Here is a 21,637-nt window from a genome sequence, read left to right on the forward strand (position 1 = left end):
ACGTCCAAGGATTAGATGATGAACTGCTTTAGAATTTTTTTCACAGGTTCAGGCATCCTATCATTTCTATCTCTCTTAGCCAATTTTCATTTGTAGAAGTCAAATCTTCAGACGTAAATTCAGGAAGCAAACGAAAGTTGATTCTTTATGCAATATGATAGTCCATTTTAAGATCTCCACGTGCAACACCCCCCAAAAATGGTGAGGAGATGCTTTATACTTTCTTATATCCCTTTTATTCGACTCAAGTGCTACCTTATTAATGCTTTCCTGACAACACCCATATACGCTGTCTAAATAGGCTTTCTCCTCATTCAGAAAACTACTTAAGAAATACACTAATGTGTTTCTGAGGGTATGAGGAGGGTAAATAACCAGCAGCCACTTGACATCTCTGCTAAGCAATAAAAATGATGACGTTTCACAATGGCATTGATTACACTTTCTCTTCTCCTACACTCCTCGTTAAAACAAGTTCAGCTCTACTTTCTGTTGACAAGAGGTTGTTTTGTCAATGCGTGTGGAGCAATTGAGGACACAGATGTTACTATTGCGAGAGATCCTCAAGTAAATCCTCTTTCTCCATCCTAAAAAAATGCAGCTATGACAATCCACAACTGTTCAGGAATTTTATTATCAGTGGATGAAATTGTGGCTTTAATTTCTCAATCTTGCTCCACACACTGTTTATAAATGTGAAAAAAAAGTAACAAGCAGTCTGCATGCAAATTAATGTAGTGAGGTATATTTAGACAACCACAAAGTTTCTAAACTTTTCCAAGACAAACAAAAATCATCAGGGTAGCATGGAAATACCCAACCTAAGCAAATTACATAATATGAACACAAGACAAAAATAAGAAATTTTGATGGTTTAGCGTGCATTTGGGATTTGGACAAAAGTGGCACTATCTTTAGAACTGCGCTTGTGTAAAGCAGTCTATATGAAAAGATGAAAAAGTTCATCGCATATAATGAGAAAGTATTTTTCCTCCCCTTGATGTAAACATGTTTGTGTTTTCCTTTTACCTTTTTGCCAGCTATGTATCCTCCAGCTGCACCAAAGCTCTTTGTGAATGTTCCCATTAATACGTCAACATCATCGGGATTCATACCGAAGTACTCCACAACTCCTCTCCCTGTTGCTCCCACTGCACCAATGCTGTGAGCTTCATCCAAATAGAGGTAGGCTTTGTATTTCTTCTTTAAGGAGACTATCTCTGGCAGCTGCACAATGGACCCTTCCATGCTGTGGAGAGAATCACAGATGAACAACAAATCTCCTTTTCTCCTTAAAATACTGCCCAAAAAAGTATAGGCATTAAGTGTACAGTGCAATTACCCTTTGGAGATCTGCAAACTCGATTTGTATTTACAGTTCAAAGAAACACTGCAAACATCTCCCAACAACAATTATAAAAGTAAAATAATTTTAGAATTCAAGCCAATAAAAACAGTCAAAAAGTCCTTGAACATTTGCAAATTGCTAATGTGCCATAAAAAAGAAGGAAAAGTATGAAGTGAGGGGGAGATATTCACTCAAAGTAGCATATTACATTTGACTGCAAAAAAAAAATACATACGTTGTAATGAATTATAAGAACCTGCTATAATTTACAGCCCGGTCCTTTCTTCATCCACCTACCACTACTGTGTCAATATTTATGGATAATAAATCCAGAGAAAAATCACCCCGGTGCAGAGGAATTGGTTCTAACATGGCCCACATGAAATGCACAGACAGTGCCATAGCTCAGAGCAGCGCTGGTCTTCAGGGTGGAGAGAATCAGGGATTAGAAATGGTAACTCAGATCCACTCTTGATAATTATTGCTCCTACCAGATGAATGGAAACATATTTCCATTCTTTTCCTGTTCATTTTCTTAAGGCCATGTAGGAAATGGAAACAGTCAAAACTTCTACAAACAGTTTATAGAAAACTCTAGAAACAAGAAAAGGTGATAAATCTTCTGTATTGTTGGTAGTTATATTAGTAACTTCGAAGGCACAGGAGAGCTGTACAGCAGAATGAAAGCTCTGGGAGATGATGGAAATGCACTCAAATTCTATAAAGACAAAGTATCAGTAGTTTTGCTGTGAAGACTATTATGTTTTGAAAACCTTTGTGGGACAACTACGGTTACACTTGGATATGCTTTGATGCACTCAGCATTCACTTCATAAACGAGTTACACGCGTTCTCTTCACCAGGTCTAGCAGGCCTTTAAATGCTAAATATTTCCTATCAAACCCAAAGTGGGTGCGCTGCGCACCCCGAAAACCAGCGCTCTGTGGCTACCACCTGCGGCTAAGGTGCGTCTAAGTTGCACGTGCTACAACAGTTTTAGGTGAGCAGAACTGTCAAGTTTGCTCCCAGATGGCATGTAAAAATGAGCAGCATGTTCAATACAACTTCTTAGCAGTTTTGTGGTCTTGGGCCAGTGGCTTTCACAGACTCTTCTGACCGTCACTCAAGCTGATCTATGCACCTGGTAGGTCAGTAGCACAAAAGGGAAATGATGTGTTGGCAATTTTTACAAGTTTTATCCTTCTTTTTTTTGTTCTCCTGAGTAAGCTTGGAAACAGCTTGAAGTTTAGGACGTATTTGTTCCACGCACATCAGCAGGTCTCCATTAGTTTGAATGAACAGTACTGGGGAGCAGCCATGGACGAGGGTTGCCTGTGCTGGTGAGGTTCAGAGAGCCTGGCTGTGTCCATCTGGAGGCACATTTTTGGGTGCCAGGTGACTGCTGGCAGATCCTGCCTTTCTGCCTTGCCCAGCCAGAGAAGCAGCCATGGGGACGTGTATAGCACCACGGTTTCTTGCAGCAAAGGGCAGACAGGCTTGTGCTGCAAGCTCTCGAGGACTGAGCTTTCCCTCCTGTCACCCTGTGCTGGGGACAGAGCTCTCCAGCAGTCAAGCAGCACTTTGCAGCTCTGGGAGAAGCAACTTGAACCACCACAGCTATTTTCTTAATGACTACAAGAGCAGAACCCGCAGTCCTCACATGACCCAGAGTCAAACGATTAGTCAGCTAAAAATTAGACCAAGCCTCTGGGTGTGTGTGGATATCAGCATCCTACATGCTAGGGAGGGCAGTTTTGGCCATCTGGTCAGCCTGCAGGTTGGCTAAGTGGTCAGCGAGAAAGTGCAGGGCCAAGAAGCAGCTCTGCAGGAAACGAAGAACCATGCCCCCCATGTCTTCCAGAAATAGCTGGGGAGGCCAGCCAGGAAAAGGAGAATAATAGTTTTTCCACACTGGCATGGGCATTGCATCACAATGGCTCATGGAGATTCAGGTGGGAAAAGCAGCTTTTATCTTCAAAAAGATGAGAACAAAAACAGTAAATTAAAAATACAAAGCTTGATTTACTGCGTATTTGCCATTTTCAGTGTTGAGTTAGTGCTCTTGAAAGACACTGGCTGACATAAACATTACAACAGTTGACAGAGATCCTAACAAGGACTTGAAGCGTGGTTTCGTGTACATTTTCTGTGCTGCTATTCAAACAGGCCTCAGCCCTCCTGACCACACAGAGAAGAGCTGTTTCTGTGCTACTCTATTCTTGGTTTCTCTTTTGACTCTGGTAGATGGTCTGTGATACAAACATCCCTCTGTTTAGAATTGCTCAGAGATAAAACTCACTTCACTGTGTCCCCCTGGGTAGTCCAAATGGAAAGTTTACTGAATCCTGCAGTAAATATTGATATCAACCGAGTTTAAGCCAGAGAGCTAGAAGTGAATGAACTGCAGTGTTTCTGTGTCAGCCTGGCTGTGTCACCTTTAAAAAACTACTACTCTGTTTCCAGATCTGCTCAGGCACATCTAAGGACTTGTGTACACATGAACATAGCTGGGTCTGCCTGTGCCGGACAGTAGCATTATGTGGCATTACATCCTGTCTCACAGCAAAAATTATTAGCTTGGCTGCAGGGATATGCAGCTTCTAGACTGTAGCTTACCCTCACTTTCCTTGCTCAGAAGGTGGGCAGAAGAGCTTACTTCAGTATGCACTCAGTTCGAATCTCCTTCCAGACATGAGGAGGTAACTCAAAATTTTGGGATCACTGAATTTTGAGGCTTGGTTCAATATCAGCAAGCCACTGAGAGTCTTTCTGAAGCAGCTGATGAATTCTACAGCCAGGTATGGTGAGAGACAGGAGCTGTGTATTTGTGCTGGCCATCTCCCTTGGAATATGAGCTTGCTCTTGGCAGAATATTCTGACAGGTGTTGTCCAGTTTATTTTGAAACTTTTCAGAAAAAGAGCTTACTGCAATCTACTACGGTAACATAGTTTCAATCTTTATTTTCTGTCAGGAAAAGTGATTTACCAGCATTCAACCTATTATCTTCTTTGTATCATCACTCAACTTCTCTATATATGCACCAGCACTACAGTCCTTTCAACGGTTGAAAAATTACCTGATCCCCTTTCAGGTTGATTGGTAATTGGGAAATCCCTCCTTTCCTGACCTATTAATCCCAAAATATATGCATTACATTTTTTAGTTACTTTAAATATTATTTTCTTACAGAAATCTTGGACTTTCATACAACAATCTTTGTTTTGTAGTTTAGAGCAATAGTTTAAGGAAACTCCAACACAGCCCCCAAATACAATGCCATGCACTGAAATGATAGAAATGTTAACCTTTAATGCAGGACACTGGCCAAGGACATTAAATGTTATTCCATTCTTTTCTAAAGTCCTATTATCAAATCCCAGGAAACAAAAAACTAACCCTAATACAATTTCTTATGGTATTGTCATTGAAACTCAAGGAACTTCTAGTGCATGTGAAAAAGAACCAGATAATATCCAATTAATCAGAGAGCTGCTTTCTGAGCTGGAAGGAAATATACTCAAATTAAATTAAAAGTGGGGAAAAATAAATCATTGTTTTGATGAGTTTCTGGTGCCTTATAGGTCCTGCTTTCATCCTCAGCCTGTGAGCTGATATGAGCGCGAGAGAGCACAAGTCTACCAGAAACCGTGTAAGAACATAATAACTGACTAATCCTGAACTGGAAATAGTAGAAGCCAAGAAAAACATTAGCTAGATATTTAAATAATAGAAATATGATTTAGCAAGTCACTTTAATTTGTACTTTGGACACTGCCAAAACTTGTTCATGCATTCTGAACTGAAGATTGATGGCTGGACGGTCTCTCCATTTGGAACAAAAATGACATATATTTGCTCCTAGGCTAATCTAAATCAAGAACCAGCTTTCACTAGCAGTTAAATTTACTTCTGATGATTTTTTTTAAGATGTTAGATACATTAAAACCAAAAAATCGTATACTTATTGCTATTTGTTTGACATGCAGCTTGGGTGCTTCCCAAGTCAACCGGCCAATTCTGCCTTCAGCTGTAACAAAAAAAAATCTGTGGCTTATGGTTTCAAACACAAGTCTGATTTCCAGAAATGTTCGTGTTGGCTAACAATGGCCCTTTTCAAATTTTGCCAGCTGGTAAGTCCAGGTTTATGAGCAGTGTAAATACTTTAACATACTCCTAATGCAAACAGAAGGCAATTTTTTTTCTGCACCATCAGCTTTACCTTACTAAGACTATGGTGTCCCATACAGCAATATTTACTTTAAATAGGAAAGCTTAGCATTTCTTTTGCATCTCTGGAAAATGCATTTCTGAATAAATTTGCCAAGTCAAACTTGCAAGTCGGGATATTTTAACTTGGAGAACGGCTCTGACCAAGTTATTTAAATTCTGTATTAGTTGTCCCCAAAGCAAAACTTACTTAACTCCTTAAAAAAAAAAAGGCAATATTAACTGTTTTAAGAATGTATTAACAACAGCCAGCCTCCTCTTAAATCCTCTAGATGAATTTGCATCTGGCAAATCTTCAAGAGAACTAACAATAGCCAACATTGGGGCTGGAAAATTTTAGTCTATTTCAAAAATCATGGGCCAAGAAAGGAAAGAAGATGCACACAAAAGAAGTAAGAGTATTCCTAGTACGTCTTTCTGCAGCCTTTTCTTTTGCATACGAAATGTTATTAGCTACATAGACTATGTGGCTGGCGAGTCTATTCCCAGCAGTGCTAAAAAGACAGATCAGCTGAATCTCGAGTTGGCAGCGATGGCAAGGACACAGCACAGAGGGGTGTGGTGGCATTCCCCCCCAAGCCAGAGCAGATATGCTTTGCAACAAAACCACAATCTTTAATTTCTGATCAGTCTAGACTACCAAAACATCTATCCAACCAACCTGACTACTGCTGGGGCTCGTTTCCAGTGACAGAATATTAGAGAGCTGAGCTTTGTTTTTGTTTCTGTTGTGCTTTTTTTTTTTGTTCGTTCATTTACTTTATGCCTTTCACAAGCACTGACACTCAGGACATGAGTGGTCTTAACACTGTTATGCTCTTACAGGGTGGGTGTGATAACAAACGAGGTAGAAACAAAGAAATACAATATCAGATTCCCTATCTGTCCGACATTTCTCTGGCAATCAACAGAAAGTGATGTACTTTAAAAAAAATATTAATTTGACTGTGAAATCTCATTGAAAAACAGTGATCTATGAACCATTAGGTACCACCACCAATTCCTATCTATCTAAAATAAAGTTCCCTTTTGGTGCTGTTCTTTGAAGCCTAGCACGTTTTTATTAAGCATCCTAACAGGTAGACGTGCAGACTTCTGGGAAGTAAATCTTCTTTGAAATACAACTGCAAAAAACTAGAGGAAAACAAAGCTTTAAACTAAATATACATCTGGAAATTCAGCTGCAAGTATTGCAACTATCAGCCAGTGGGTTAGGCCCAATGCTTCAGTGGATCTATGCCTCACCAATCTATCTCCTCTCTCCCTAATGGTAAACATCCAGGGTAAAGGATTTTAAACTGAACAAAGCTCAGCAGCTGGAGCATATTCTTGGGCCATGTAACCAAAAGGAATATTTGTCAGTAAAATGTTGGTGGTCCACTTAATTTCTGCGTGATCAAAGTCCTTAAATTGGAGCTTTCTTTTAGTAGTGCCAAGCTATGTTTATTTGCAGTTTTGCTCTGTTTATTCTGGTTGAAAGGAGACGTTCAGCCTGCTTTGGATCAGCTGATCTGCTGCTGACCTGTTTCAGCTCTGAGTGACAGGTGTTTAGATAAGGACTGATTTGTTCTCTTTGCAGACGGAAAATGTTAGGTAAAAAGAAAGTACTAATGACTATGGAGTTGTAACGACATGAGATTGTAAAAGATTCCTTATGAAAAATCTAATCAACTGAACTGTACTAGCACTCCTCAATAAAATGGCGTAAGCATCTGCCCATCTGTACAGACTACAGTTCAGCACACATGAAGTAATCCCTGCATGTAACCTTTAAAGCTTACTTCATAAACCATGTCATGTCCTATGAATGAACAGTTCTCGCTCCCCTCTCTCTGGTGCAAGAGTTGCTACTTCTAACCCTATTGTTGCTCTTACAGCGCATCTCCCGCTCACACTATGTGCTGCTCACTGTGATTGGCTAAATCAACATTCAGAACAACACAGAGGATCTCACTGCAGCAAGTTACGCCAAGGTTCACGTTATCTTATTGGAGATCAACATTTCAACAGGATCCCTGAAGATATTACTTAAGCTCCATTCATTTCAGATTTCCTTCAGATACCAATGCTAGCTTCCCTCAACATATCATTCTGCTCTCAGAAGGGATAAAGAGTACTCGTGTCTAAAACACACATACCTGTAAATGCCTTCCACAAGGATGATGATTTTTCTCCATGCTCTGCGGCTTCGAGGCTGGCCATATATTATTGCGTCTCTCAATAACTTCTCAAGACTCTGCATATCTTCATTTAAAAACAAGTAAAAGGAGAAAGAAAAATATTAACATGGATTTTTTGAAGGAACTTTTGATTTTCTGTTTTATTTTTTTTCCTGTAGAGAAGAAGACAACATTAAAAAAATATGTCCTGAAGATAAAATTCCTTTATTAACAGGCAAGAATCAATAACTGACTTAATTTGACTGAATGCAATCTTGTGAAAAGCAGTTTCAAAAAGCTGCCAGTTATGTACTCTGCCTGGGAAATTTCTACAGATCATAACATATGTTTTCATTTAAAGAGAAATGTAACCACTTTGCTTTAGTACTGAGGCTAATTACCAGCAGTTCTGTATGGGTTAATGATACTCATGACATCTCAAGTCTTTTGAATGGAAAGCCTTCATTTGCTTTCCAGGGTCATCAAGGGCTTGCGAATCACTTGCACTGCTTCAGTAAGGGTTTGGATCAGGCTGCATGAAGCACATCAGGATGACAGCAAAAGAAATCCACTCCTCAGGAAGGAATGCTAGTGAAAGAATGCTGATGAGGGAAGGAGAGACAAATGGATATAAGCACATTTTCTCATTTGCTGCCAAAATGCTTGAAAATGGCAGAACGTTGATACAAGGAGGCTCGGAGCAACGTTAGAAACTTAGATGGTCTGAGGGTGGAAAGTCTAATAAAATGCTGAGAGGAATGCCACTGATGTTTTGAAAAACATAGCAGGGGCTAAAAAATAATAATTAAAAAAAATCTAGGAGCAAGAGTCAGATCAAAATATGACTCTCAATGCAGAGCTGAAATCAGGGTTCTGAATGAAGTCTCTCCAGAATGAATTACTCTGGTACTTTTTGGGAATCCAAACTGACACTTCCAAAATGTTTCCAAATAACATCCTACAGTGACTCATTATATCCCAAGGAACGCTACAGATCAGGTCAAGTTGTGGGTTGGGAAAAATCAATGGCTTTTTTTCACAATATAACCCTACTTCTTCAGCAGCAGATCTTAATGTAGTTACTGTTGGCTAAAATAGTACAAAATTAATCTTTAATTCTCCCAGCTGAGGCAAATACACCTTACCTATACTAATGTTGGCCTACAGCTTCATTTCTGCCTGACTGTAAGCAAGCTATTTGCACAGTACTTGTCCATCATGAATAACCAGTGACCTAAGAGATCACCAGGATATGATCTGGATCCTTATACCTTGGTACCTTGCCCTTTGCTGAGGTGCTGATTTCAGCAAAAGATTTCTCAGGAACACCTGGGCCACTCTGCACCTTATAGTCTAATCTCTTGACCTAACAAGACCTTGCTATATCTTACACAGCACAACACTTGCATGATGAGTGGCCTCTTATTTCAACCGTGCAATCATCTGCACAGCTGGATGAGCTCCAGGTGGAAATGCTTTTAGGAGTAATGCAATGCAGATAGCACAGTTTCCACTAGATGGCAATAAAGGAAATAAAAGTTCCATGCTGATTTAAAAAGTGAATGTACGATCCAACTGAGCATGTTTCCAAAAAGACAGCTGCTCACCTTCCCTTCTGAATAGATAATATCTAGAAATCCTTTCTGGTTCTGAGAATTAAAGGGCTCCAAAGGATTACAGAAAGCTCATGGGTTACAAAAATGAGGTAAGATTTTCAGTCAAAGTGAAATTTGGCACCCTCTTTTCTCCACTGAATTTGTCTTTTTTCATCAAAATGCCTGTAGGACCCCTGAAACCCCTCTCTGAATCACACAGAGTGAGATTCAGTTCAGTATTCTGTTTAATTCTCAGTCCACACTGGTGCTAGACATTGGGAAATTTAGTTTTCCAAAATTCTGAACTGAAATTGTGGCTAGGAAATTCAGTTGTTTTAACAGAAGTCCACAGGGAAAGACAGAGGAGAGGATAGAGAGGTAAGAAACATATATAACTTTTTAAAGAGCTTGTTGTATAAAAACATGGATGGGAATAGATCCTCTGTCTGATCTAGTATGGAAAATGGGACTGCAAACAGGGAAGAACACCTCCAAGTCGGGAGCTGCCCATGACTTCCCACGTGACAGTCCTGCTTGAGTTCAGGCTGGGGACATGCCTGCTCGCGGGAACAGGGCTATCTCATTTTGCTTTTGATGTCTCATTCTGAAAAACACGTAGGGATGACTCTCAAGCCTGTACCAGCCAACATATAATTTGTTTAGATGCAAATGGATTTTACTGAACATTTTACTCTTGGTTGCAAAGGGGAAATTGGAAGGTGGAGAAAATCTATTACCTTTAATCTCTCTAGAAAAGTGCTTCTCTTATTCAAACTAAAGATGCAGGGCTTTCTGTGCTGGGACTTTCCAGACAGTGGGATATATCGAGTGACAGGAAATAAAACCATGCAACCCCAGCTGACTTTATTCTAACAAATTATTTGGCCATTAAATATAGTTAGACTGTGAAACACTAGGACAGGGATATGAGTTGCACGAGTCCATCTTGAATAACCAGTTATGGGGAAAATAACTGTCCTTCCTTGTTTGACCATCAGTGGCCCAGGCTTTTCATTGGTAGAGGCAAACAACTGTTCGCCAAGCCCAGAAGGTGGAGGTAGGAATTTCACTTGGTTAATCACTTGAAGCATAATCAAAAATTTGTCCTTGCCTCACTTCCCAACTTATCCCCTGAAATACTGCTTGAATTTAGAGGCTAAGGTTTCCAAAGCAGGGACAGTGGATCACTTCAGTTTTTAGAATTTAATACAAAGTTGCATAATCCTTGTTTGGGATCCTTCAGAGTGGCTTCAACGGAAATAACACCACAAATTACTGCTGGGTGAAAGCGAGCCTGGACCTGGGCGGGCAGCAGTGTGTCATGCTGCCTTCCAGTGTAGGTGGGACACAGGCTCCTCGCGGGGCCCTGCCTTCTCACAGACATGCTGTGGCTCCCTGCAGGGAGACACAGAGTCTCCACCCCTCATCCCCACACTGCAGTGCTGAGGACATCATCATCATTCTTCTGTGTGGGTTGAAATCCTCCTGCGTGATGTCAACTGAATACTTTTTAATTAGAATGAAAAGGCTGCTGCTACCCTTATCACAGTCTCCTTTCCTTCGATTTATGTTTGCCACTCTCATTTTCAGTTTCTCATTTTGCACTCTTGTGCAAGTTCATACAGACACTGGCTGCCTGCCCCTTCCCACTCTGTCTTGCACACAACCAGCCCTCTCCCCTTGCGCAAACCCTTCCTGGTCACTGTCCTGTCATAGGTGACCAAGCGCCCAGCTCTGATGCTATCCCTCCTTGCAAATCCATAGAGCAAGGGGAACTCTCTGCAAGGGTTCCATTCATCTAAACATTACTTGTAGGATTGTAAAAGACAATTCTCATTCTAGTGAAAACTTGACTTTGAGAAGTCTCCTCTGCTGGCACAGCTCTCAATAGCAAGAGTGTCCTTGGAGGACATTCCCTAAAATCACAACTTTGCTTTCTTTCTTTTTTTTTTTTTTTAATGTCAGACCATGGCGGGAAGTGGCGGCTGCTGCAGCCACCGTACAGCCAAAGACTGCCCTCCCTATTCTCCAAGAAATACACAACTGAGTTTACGTGAAGAGCTCAGGAGAACTTCCAGCTCACACCTGGCAAGTCAGATGTGGCTTTCTCAAATCAGGGAGGGCAAATGCAGACACAGCACGCTCAGAGCAGGATATACCAGCCCTCATGCTGTGGTAGCGTCTGTATGTGTCACAGAGAGATACATGCTGAACTGGATTAGGCTGAGGTCAATTTATCTAGTGTAATAATCTTGTCTCTGATAGTAGCCAGAGGCTTCAAACAGGACAAAGCCTTAGTGGGTAAAGTGGCTTTCATCCTGCTCTGTAAGAGCTAGAAAAGTGCCCTCCCTTCTGAAATTGATGGACTGCTTATACCTCTGTAAGAAAAAAATAAAAAAATTAAAGAACCATTTCATACTAAGCCACTGCAACCGAAGAGAACTTTCACTATTTCTTATCTGTTTATTTGCTTACTTGCTTGAAGGTGTGCACATGTATTTTTATACTTCTTTTTTTTCCCCTAGTGAATACATTTGCACTGAAGTATGAGGGTCCTCAGCTACCCTTTCAGTGTGAACTACAACCACAGCAGCCAGCTGTATTTTCTCTACAAGGTGTCCTTGTGGCACACACATACCAATTCCAAAGCTCTAATTTGACTGAGTGGACCAAGAAATGCCATAATAGGAATAACAGAAATTCATGTGCTGTCCAAGCAGGAAACATTTTGTACAGAAACCCAGAGAGCTCACGCCTGCATGACACATATTTGTCATCAACCACCTGATCTCTGAGAACCCCAAAATACCCTTACTGTTTTCACAACACTCTCACAAGGTGTGTGAGGAGGAGTTGGGAATGTACCACTGTGATCCTCACTTTTCAGATGTGGATTCAAGCACCAGATTAGAGGCCAGATTTTCATCTACCATTGGTGCTTGGTTGTGCCTTGCAATTCCCTGCCTTCCTCATAGTATCACTTACTCTGATTGCATGGTGAAGTGCAAGTCCCTTGCAATAAAGGGAACTGCATTTTTCCCCCGTGGCCTGACTTGTGTGTGTAGTCATGACATTCACACAGATTGCTCAAGCAATTGCAAATCTAACCCTGAAAATCTGACTGCAATTTAGTTGCTTGATGCTATGCAGGAAAAATGCAGTAGAACTAGAAAGAGCAAACAAATTCTAACTCTGTACAGCACCTTCTTATACAACCTCATATGAACAGAATCCACCTGGATGTAGTCAGGAACAACCTCATCCATTCACTGAGTGCTGCTATTTATGCTCTCATCTCATACCACTGTAAGACCCAGAATTGCTGTGATGGAAAACCCTTGATAAAATCACAAGCTGATTAATAGTTAGATGTTTGCTTTTGCTTTTCAAGTATTATTGGAAGAGCCAAGGGATTTGGTCAAATATTTAACCAGGAAAAAGGTAGGAGGTTCTGAAAAAGGGCTTTAAAGTATATGACATTAATAAAAAATCCTCTTAGAAACAAAAAAAAGAACAAGGTCACTACTGCCACAGAGGCAGGAAGATGTCTTTGCCTCCTGTCCACCTCCCACCTCACACTGGCTGTTAGGCCATGCTGCTGCAACCATAGCATTTCAGGAGTAGAAGTGCCTCTCTTTTCTAGCTTCTCAGACAAGTCACTGCCCAGGAAATGTCAGCATGGTGCCCACATCACGGCAGGGGAGATGGCAGGCAGATGCTCTATGGGCAAGCAGGAACAGTTTTAGCCCATTAAAAACACTACTGCATAAATTTAAGAGTGCTCGGGTCTACACTTATATTTAGGGTATTGATATCAGGCCTGATAAAATTATTCTTGGTCAATCTACATCTGGAAAGGCACCCCATAATGCAACCTATTAACCTAATCAATTCCATCTTACATCTAGTCAGACTTAAAGTTCCTACTAATAGGTTAAGAAATATTGTTCTAAAAGAGAATTATTTCAGCTGCCAGAAGGGCTCTGCGGAAGAATATGATGGTAATAAACAGAAAGAAAAAGAAAACGGATAAATGAGTATTTATTTTTAAGCAATGAGCATCTTAGTGATGTGGCAGGTGACTCAAAGATCACCTCTCTACCTCAGCTCATTTTCACTGGCAATACAACCTAGGTGGCATTGAGTGAGGCTGGAAAAAGGCTGGGTGATGTAGGGAAGAAAGTTTAGAAGACCAAACCTTCCTCTCTTGCTATGCAAATATCATGGAGATGCGGGTGGGAGGTTTCAGCCATTACAACGACCATCTTCAGGAAACAGAAAAGCCATGATTCAGCTCACCTGGCTGCTGCGCTGTCCCTGAGGGTTGTGCTACCCCACTGTCTCCTGCTGTTAAGGTTCAGCTGGGCTGGGTATGTCCACATGTGCCTCAGCAACAGCAATGACTGTAGGCAAGACTCACTCTTGGAAGGGTATATTTCACTGTACCTCCAGTGAAAGAGCCTGGCGCAAATCAGGCCCAACTGTATGAGCAAGTAACGCAAGGCTCTTAATTTCATAAATCACAGAATCATAGAATGGCCTGGGTTGAAAAGGACCTCAAAGATCATATAGTCTCAACCCCCCTGCTGAGTGCAACCACTAGACCAGGCTGCCCAGAGCCACGTCCAGCCTGGCCTTGAACGCCTCCAGGGACGGGGCGTCCACAACCTCCCTAGGCAACCTGTTCCAGTGCGTCACCACACTCTGTGTGAAAAACTTCCTCCTAATATCTAACCTAAACCTCCCCTGTCTTAGTTTAAAACCATTCCCCCTTGTCCTACCACTATCCACCCTCGTGAACAATCGTTCCCCCTCCTGTTTATATGCTCCCTTCAAGTATTGGAAGGCCACAATGAGGTCTCCCCGGAGCCTTCTCTTCTCCAAGCTAAACAAGCCCAGTTCCCTCAACCTTTCCTCATAGGAGAGGTGCTCCAGCCCTCTGATCATCTTGGTGGCCCTCCTCTGAACTCGTTTCAAGAGCTCCACGTCCTTCTTGTGCTGTGGGCCCCAGGCCTGGACGCAGTACTGCAGATGGGGCCTCACAAGAGCCGAGTAGAGGGGGAGCTGCACCTCCCTCTCCCTGCTGACCACTCCTCTTTTAATGCAGCCCAGAACATAGTTGGCCTTCCAGGCTGCCAGTGCACATTGCTGGCTCAAGTCCAGCTTCTTGTCCATCAGGACCCCCAAGGGCCTCTCTGCAGGGCTGCTCTCAAGGAGTTCTTCCCCCAGTCTATATAAATATCTGGGATTGCCCCAGCCCAAGTGCAGCACCTTGCATTTGGCCTCGTTGAACCTCATTAGGATTACGTGGGCCCACTTCTCCAGCCTGTCCAGGTCCCTCTGGATGACTTCCCTTCCTTCCAATGTATCGACTGCACCGCTCAGCTTGGTGTCATCTGCAAACTTGCTGAGGCTGCACTCGATTCCATCATCTATGTCATTGATAAAGATGTTGAAGAGCACCGGTCCCAAGGATGAGCCCTGGGGGACACTACTTGTGACCAGCCTCCACCTTGACATAGAACCATTTATCACAACCCTTTGGCTGCGACCAGCCTGTTCTCAGTGAGCAGCAAAGCTCTGCTAACTACAGGTGCTGTGTGGGAGGAATCAAGCTTCTGCCTTCCCTGAGGCTGTTAATAGCCTGACAGCCAGGGGTCATGGTCAAGGGTGGGAAACAAATGTGCCAGCTCCACCCCTGCTTGCTCAGCAGCCCACCCACAAGCTCAGCACTGATGCTGGCTTCAAAAAAAGCCTTAATAAGAGCTTTTCAGTAGGCCTTTTTCACTCCAGATCCCTTGCCCAGTGCAGTCTTACCTGCCCTGAAGCTGGTCTCCGCAGAAATTTTAACCTGCAGAAATTTTGACCCTTTTAATAAGTAGTAATAATAATAATAATGAACAGTAATAGCCATAATAAACCCTAACCCCACTCTTCAGAGCATATTCCTGCGACCCTGGCAGGGCAAAGACTAGCAACATCACTACTGAGAGCCACAGGAAGGGAATCTAGTCCAGGAGTTTTTGGTGACAGGAATCAAGTATTCTCCTAAATTGCTCTCACCTGGATGGCGTGTAAGCATGTGCCTGTGCATTTATCTCAACCCAAGCCTGTAAATTCCTGTCTGTTCACAAGGAAGGGATTGACCACCTTCAGTCTGGATGCAGGGCACATTCTTATATCCAAACAAAAATGGACTTACAGATACACATCTCATTTTTGCCCTATTATTCACTTTAAGGTTTGAAAGCCTTCTCATACACCTGAACTGTGCAATGGTTTTGTCAAAAAAGGAGATTTTTTTAAAACTTAGGAGAAGCACAAAGGTTTAACAATTCTGTCAGTTCTTGAAAAACGACGCATAATTTTTGGGGGTGAAAATTGCAATGCCTAAGACAGCCACCCACTGACTGAAATAGAGTCTAATTAACTTTTGTAAGAATAACAATATTATACATGATTGAGGTAATATATAGAGATTACTTCTTTGCTAACTAATGAAATAAGCGTAATTATTTACTTCTGCATAATGATGAAGAGATCCAGTATCACAGATTATACACTTTGAAATAAAATGATTTTCACTCTTACAGATACAGTTATATAATAACTTTTGAAAGATGGATGTGCACCAGTAACAGCTATAAACAGCAGTTTTTTTGTCTTCTCTGTAAAATATCTACAGCATGAAATTTTTTTTTTCATCATAGAACACAGTTTCCTATAATGTTTTTGAAAATCATTTTTCTATAATGGAGGGGAATTGGAGTAGAAAGATTTACAGTGTTGAGAAAACACTGTAAGAAAGGGAAGTTACTGGCAAACACCTTTCATTTGTACTAAATTCAGGAAGTATCTGCTTCAGAAAACATGCCATTGCTTTGCTAAATTGTTACATAATTATTCCTTCTCATTTTGATAACCATTTATAGTAACTGCAAGAAACATTCACATCTCACTCTTTCCCCAGTGTTTCTTCTACACATATATAAGGAAGTCAAAGCCAAATTACCTACATTCTAGGCAGTTTTAAAAGAGGCTGATGTAAGCAATAAGGAGCGTGTTAGGAGTGCTTTCTCAAGATGCAATCTAATAGCAAAAAGGCAACTTCACAATTTGCTGCCTGATTTGAATTTACATTTTGACTCTCCTACATAGAAGGTATTTATCAAGCAACAGTGGTGCTACTGCCTGGCATCCCTTCTGTTTTCTTTAGTGCAGGGCAACCCTAGGTCCAACAGTACTTATGTGACTTGACAGTTTCAAAGGAGATGAGCCAACTCATGCCAGAGGACAACCTTGGCTCTGCATTTAGGAGTCAGAATGAAAAGCACATTAAGCCCTAATCCTTTTCAGAGTAAGTTTCAGATTTACTCTTCTGCGCTTTGCAGGAGAATTGTTCCAACCTCTCAATAAAGAGCCCTAGCAAAGCCTTTGGCACAGTAACATCCGCCAGTTGATGCCAGGAGTCAAACTCTTCAAAGCATCATTGATTTCTCTGTGTGAAACGACACACATAAGTCCCCTCTCCATGGAAAGGGGGAGGTGGAGGGTATTGCATTTTTCTATGACAATGCAGAGAAGGATCTTAAAAAGGCAAAACATATGACTACCTGATGCTGAAATTAACACTTACTGAAGTTCTTCAAGTGCTAACTCAAGGTGCAAAGGAACCTTTCGTTCACATCAAGTAATATGACATGGATAACAGATTAATTGCCTTGTTTGTAAGCATGGCAATGACAATACTAATACAGTCTGACATTTTGGGCATGTGTGCACCCCTGTATATAGACACAGGTGAGAAGAATCATCTGGGAGGATAAGAAACACAACTGATCTAACAAAACAAATGAGCACCTACCTAACTGAAAAGAACCCCCCCCCCCCCAGCACAAGCTGGAAGTTTAGGTTATGTGTCCCCTTGTACACATAACCCCTTAGGTTATGTGTACCTGAAATAGATTGTATGATTTGACTTGTGCTTAAAAATGTGGACAAGATGATCTGAAGGATGTTCTGGTTCTCTTTCACAAAGTGCAGGGGATTCTAGTTGAGAGAAGGCTAAGTATAGCAGCCATACCTAGAGTATCTATGTGGAAGTGGACCAAATTGGGGCATGCTGTTGTCTATGAATAATTACTTCTGTAAAAACATTCTAGTTCACATGATCATTAATTCTTACATGATCTTCAGAAAATACTTCTTGTCCAAATTATGAATAGGTAATTGCAACATCCTTTTATAATTATAGCGTGTCTTTCATTTCAAGAGATCCTTAGGCCTGTTACAGCATATACATAATTCATTTTTGCTCACCTCAGGGCTGAACACAACAAAGTAATAGAAGGGACTGTATTAGTTATTAATAAAGGTAATCAGATCTCTTTTCTCATTTCTCACCACTTCTCTAGCTTCTTAATCTCTGTTGCAATCACTGCCTAGTGGCTGCAGTGGTGATATAAAGGAAAACTGCAAAGTGGAATAAAGGAAAAGAATAAGCTCTTGTCATCAAAGCGAATCACAGTGTCTCTGACTGTGACCACAGCATCATTAACTAAATAAATGTTAAAAAGCATGAGTATTTTAGAAGATAATTACATGATTGCAAAGTTAATGTTTGGCATTAGTATGATTTCTATACTAAAATCATTCTTCAAAGATCATTTGTTATGGCTATGTTAATGTAATCATCTGCATTTTGGTATTTCTCCCTCTGGGAATTTGGGGTGGCCATTTCAAAGGTACACCATGCTAACATAACTCTGCTAGAAACACAGGCGGGAAATGTAGATTATGGTTTTGTAAGTATGTTTGTACTATTTTGCTATGGTGACAATAACAACATAACCTTTACAGCAGCACACAGTCACTCAACATGTCAAAAAGACAGCAAGGAGGTAAAGACTCCAGATTTCATAGAATCATAGAATCACCAAGGCTGGAAGATCATCCAGTCCAACCATCCACCTATCACCCGTATTTCCCACTAAACCATGACCCTCAATACAACATCTAAATGTTTCTTGAACACCTCCAGGGTTGGTGACTCTACCACCTCCCTGGGCAGCCCATTCCAGCACCTGACCTCTCTCTCGGACAAGTATTTTCTAATGCCTAATTTCCCCTGGCCTCCTTGAGGCCATTCCCTCTAGTTCTATTGCTAGTTACATGGGAGAAGAGGCCGACCTCTACCTCATCACAACCTCTCTTCAGGCAGTTGTAGAGAGCAATAACGTCACCACTGAGCCTCCTCTTCTCCAAACTAAACAATCCCAGCTCCCTTAGCCACTCCTTTTAAGGCCTGTGCAACACACCCTCACCAGCTTCGTTGCCCTTCTCTGAACACCTTCAAAAATGAAGGTCCAACCTGATAATCCAGACCTTGCACAACAGCAAATACAATCTTACACTGCCAATTTCTCTCCCACCTGAGATCACACAGTGTTGAACAGCTAATCCTTGTGGCCTGGATAAAAACTTGATCTAGGGGATGGAAAGAAAAACACGCACTGAAAGGAAAGGCTCTTGCCTTAGAAACAGACATGGTCACACCTCAAAGCATTTCCAACTTCAATACTCACTATTATGCTTGAAGATTCTAATAGTAGCACCTGAAAGCCTTGCACCAAGAACGAGAGAAGTGTGGTTCAATTCATCACTTAGAATGAGGCAACCCTGTGGAGAGGGAGTACAATAAGCATTTGCATGAAGTGGGAGGCTGTTTGCAAGTGTGTGTGTGTGAGTGTTTCATCATACAGCTATATCTATATATACATAAATACATATATATATATAGCATTGCATCAATTAATCTCTGTGTTACATGTGAATTGGAATTTCTGCACGAACCGCTGCAAAGGCAGGCAGAAACAAAAGTCAGTCTCAGACATTCCCAGGAAGTTCATGAAATTAACATAAGGAGGACTGATACTGAAGCTGGACTAACATCATCAGTTTGATAACTGAAATAAGGTCAGTATGGATTGAGGCTATCGTTAAGACTCAAGTAGAGCCAAGGCACCAGGCACAATCTTACTCTTTCGCTAGTAAATTCATATACAGTTCATCTGTAGTGTATGTTTCACTGATAAACTCAATTGAAAACTTTTTTTCTTTATAGAATTAAAAAACACAGAAAAAATAATTTTATATGTTGTATCAACAAGAGCCAGGATTCACAGTTGAAATTCAAGCTGGAACCCTAATTTAGCTCTGTTTTCTATAGTACATTTTATGTTGTGACATTTCACTATGCAGGACAAGGACAACACAATATTAGGTAAATATTTATTTAGGAAACATGAATTGTGCATAGGATTAGAGGTTCCTACACAATTCTGCTTAAAGACTGGTTGTCATGGTTTTGTCTATGATTTTGTACTGTTACGTACTGCCAAGTCTAACAGTAAGAGTTAGATATGTGCATCTTGACAAGACAATATAGCCGCTAGATTTAATTATAAGGACAATTTAGGAATAAATCTCCCAAATATAGGACAACTATACAGTATCTGCAATAAATAACACCTTATAATGATATGAAATATTATTATACACTAAATAGTTATATTCTATATAATACAGTAATAACTTTATGCTACTTCCACCTAAATGTCCCACCTCTAACAAAGGCCTATGTCTCCACATGAGGTCAGCTAACTGAGGGATAAATATTTTAGAGCTAAGTGAGAGCAAATTATTTTATGCTGTTGTGCATGTCTGCAATTTAATACATTTACCTCTATTAGCTCTTAACTGTTTCTTTTGACATTACTGGACAACTTTTCCAGCACCATGGCAGATTGAAGTTCATGTCCTCAGCAGCTGAACATTTCCACCACCCCAATCTTTGCATGCATATATTAATTAATTATAATCTCTTGTAAAGCTGGATTCTTTTTCAATAGTGAGGAAATTACTTCACCTCTAGCCAGGTTCTTTGGAAGAAATCTCGAACATACATCATGTGGTGAATTTCCCCTTCCATCGAGGGGGAAATACCATCTCACATTTTGCCAGAACTGGAGAGAACAATTTTCCCATCTAACGGCACAATATATGAACATGTTGCACCAGGAGCTGTGATGAATGGGATGACAGATTATCATGCCTTTGCATTGGGTACTCCAAATTACAGACGAGATTCCTTCAAAATCAAATACGAATCAAACTTTTGTCACATGGCCTCATCTTTAGACTTGCATTTGCTGCCAGCCTTCTTTGCAAGAGAAGGTCAGAGATCCATTCATCAGAAATGCTGAACACTGTTTTGCCTTCCTGATATCAACCTTTTTTCCTCAATTGAGCTTTTCCATTTAATACATGCCTAGAATACTGCAGCAGTTGTTAAAACAATTTACAAACAACAGTTATGTGTGCTTCATCAGGAAGTACTTACCTTCCCAACAAGGGCTGGAATATTCATTGAATTTGTTGCAAATCCCATGCCAAATACCATAGCGTCTTCCACACCTAGGAACTTGGCCACGAGATTCTCTAGTTCTACATGCTTGTCTAGGGTCCCTGCAGAAAGAAACACAGGCAATCTTAAATCTCATTAGACCATGAAAATTGTTAATCCTAAGGGCATAAACATTCAAAAGCATGAGTCAGGAATCCGTCATTAAGCCAAATTGCCTTTTTTTTTTTTTTAGTTCTATTCAAGTTTTTCCATTCATATTTTGTTCATGTGGAATAAAACAAGAAAAAGCAAGGATGCAAATCAGCTATAACTAATGCTAACAAATACTGTTGTTAAGGTAGGAAAGCAGTCACTTTGGAAAAAAATGAGTTTCTGTTTCCCATAGCAACAACTCGATGTAGTTTATCCTGAAGAGTCATTTCTTACTTCCCCCTTGCTACTCCTCCCCTGGTGAGGAACAAGCCCTCCTTTTTATGTGTAGGACAAACATGTTAGGCATTTTTGAGTTCTTTCTGAATGAGAAAGAGGAAGATGACTACAACAAAGTTCTTCAGTTTTCCCCTTGAGTGCCTGTACATATGAGTACAAAATCCTTAATTATGATATTTTATGGACTGACAAATGAAAGCTTTCTCCATCCTGTTAGACTATGGATAACAGAAGTTAAGCAGTTCTCCATTACTGGTAACTATATTCTTTCCTCCCTCTCACTAGTCAAACTTAAATGCCAAGGCAACGCTAAGAGTCTTCTTTAGTGGATGTTATTTGTCTAATTTTACTGCCAGGAGTCTCCAAACAAATAAGGTGCTCCGGACCTCAAGATTGAACTGTCAGCTGGATCAGAGTCTGACTCTGGACAGATTACAACTACATGTGTGAGGC

General features: G+C 40.8%; 1 protein-coding gene across 28 annotated transcripts in view; it reads right to left on the minus strand.

The window, feature by feature from the left end:
• The window catches only part of SPTLC3 (serine palmitoyltransferase long chain base subunit 3), a 295,028-nt gene that overhangs the window by 18,953 nt on the left and 254,438 nt on the right, over positions 1 to 21,637 (minus strand). For all 28 annotated transcript variants that reach the window (XM_021392178.1, XM_021392175.1, XM_021392167.1 and 25 more), the window contains 4 exons: positions 20,732 to 20,856; positions 18,915 to 19,008; positions 7,715 to 7,820; positions 1,030 to 1,249 (listed from right to left, as the gene is read on the minus strand). In XM_021392178.1, the coding sequence (XP_021247853.1) occupies positions 1,030 to 1,249; positions 7,715 to 7,820; positions 18,915 to 19,008; positions 20,732 to 20,856 (545 nt within the window). The remainder of the gene's footprint in view (positions 1 to 1,029; positions 1,250 to 7,714; positions 7,821 to 18,914; positions 19,009 to 20,731; positions 20,857 to 21,637) is intronic.

Source organism: Numida meleagris, chromosome 3, assembly GCF_002078875.1.
Source record: "Numida meleagris isolate 19003 breed g44 Domestic line chromosome 3, NumMel1.0, whole genome shotgun sequence".
NCBI lineage: Eukaryota > Metazoa > Chordata > Aves > Galliformes > Numididae > Numida > Numida meleagris.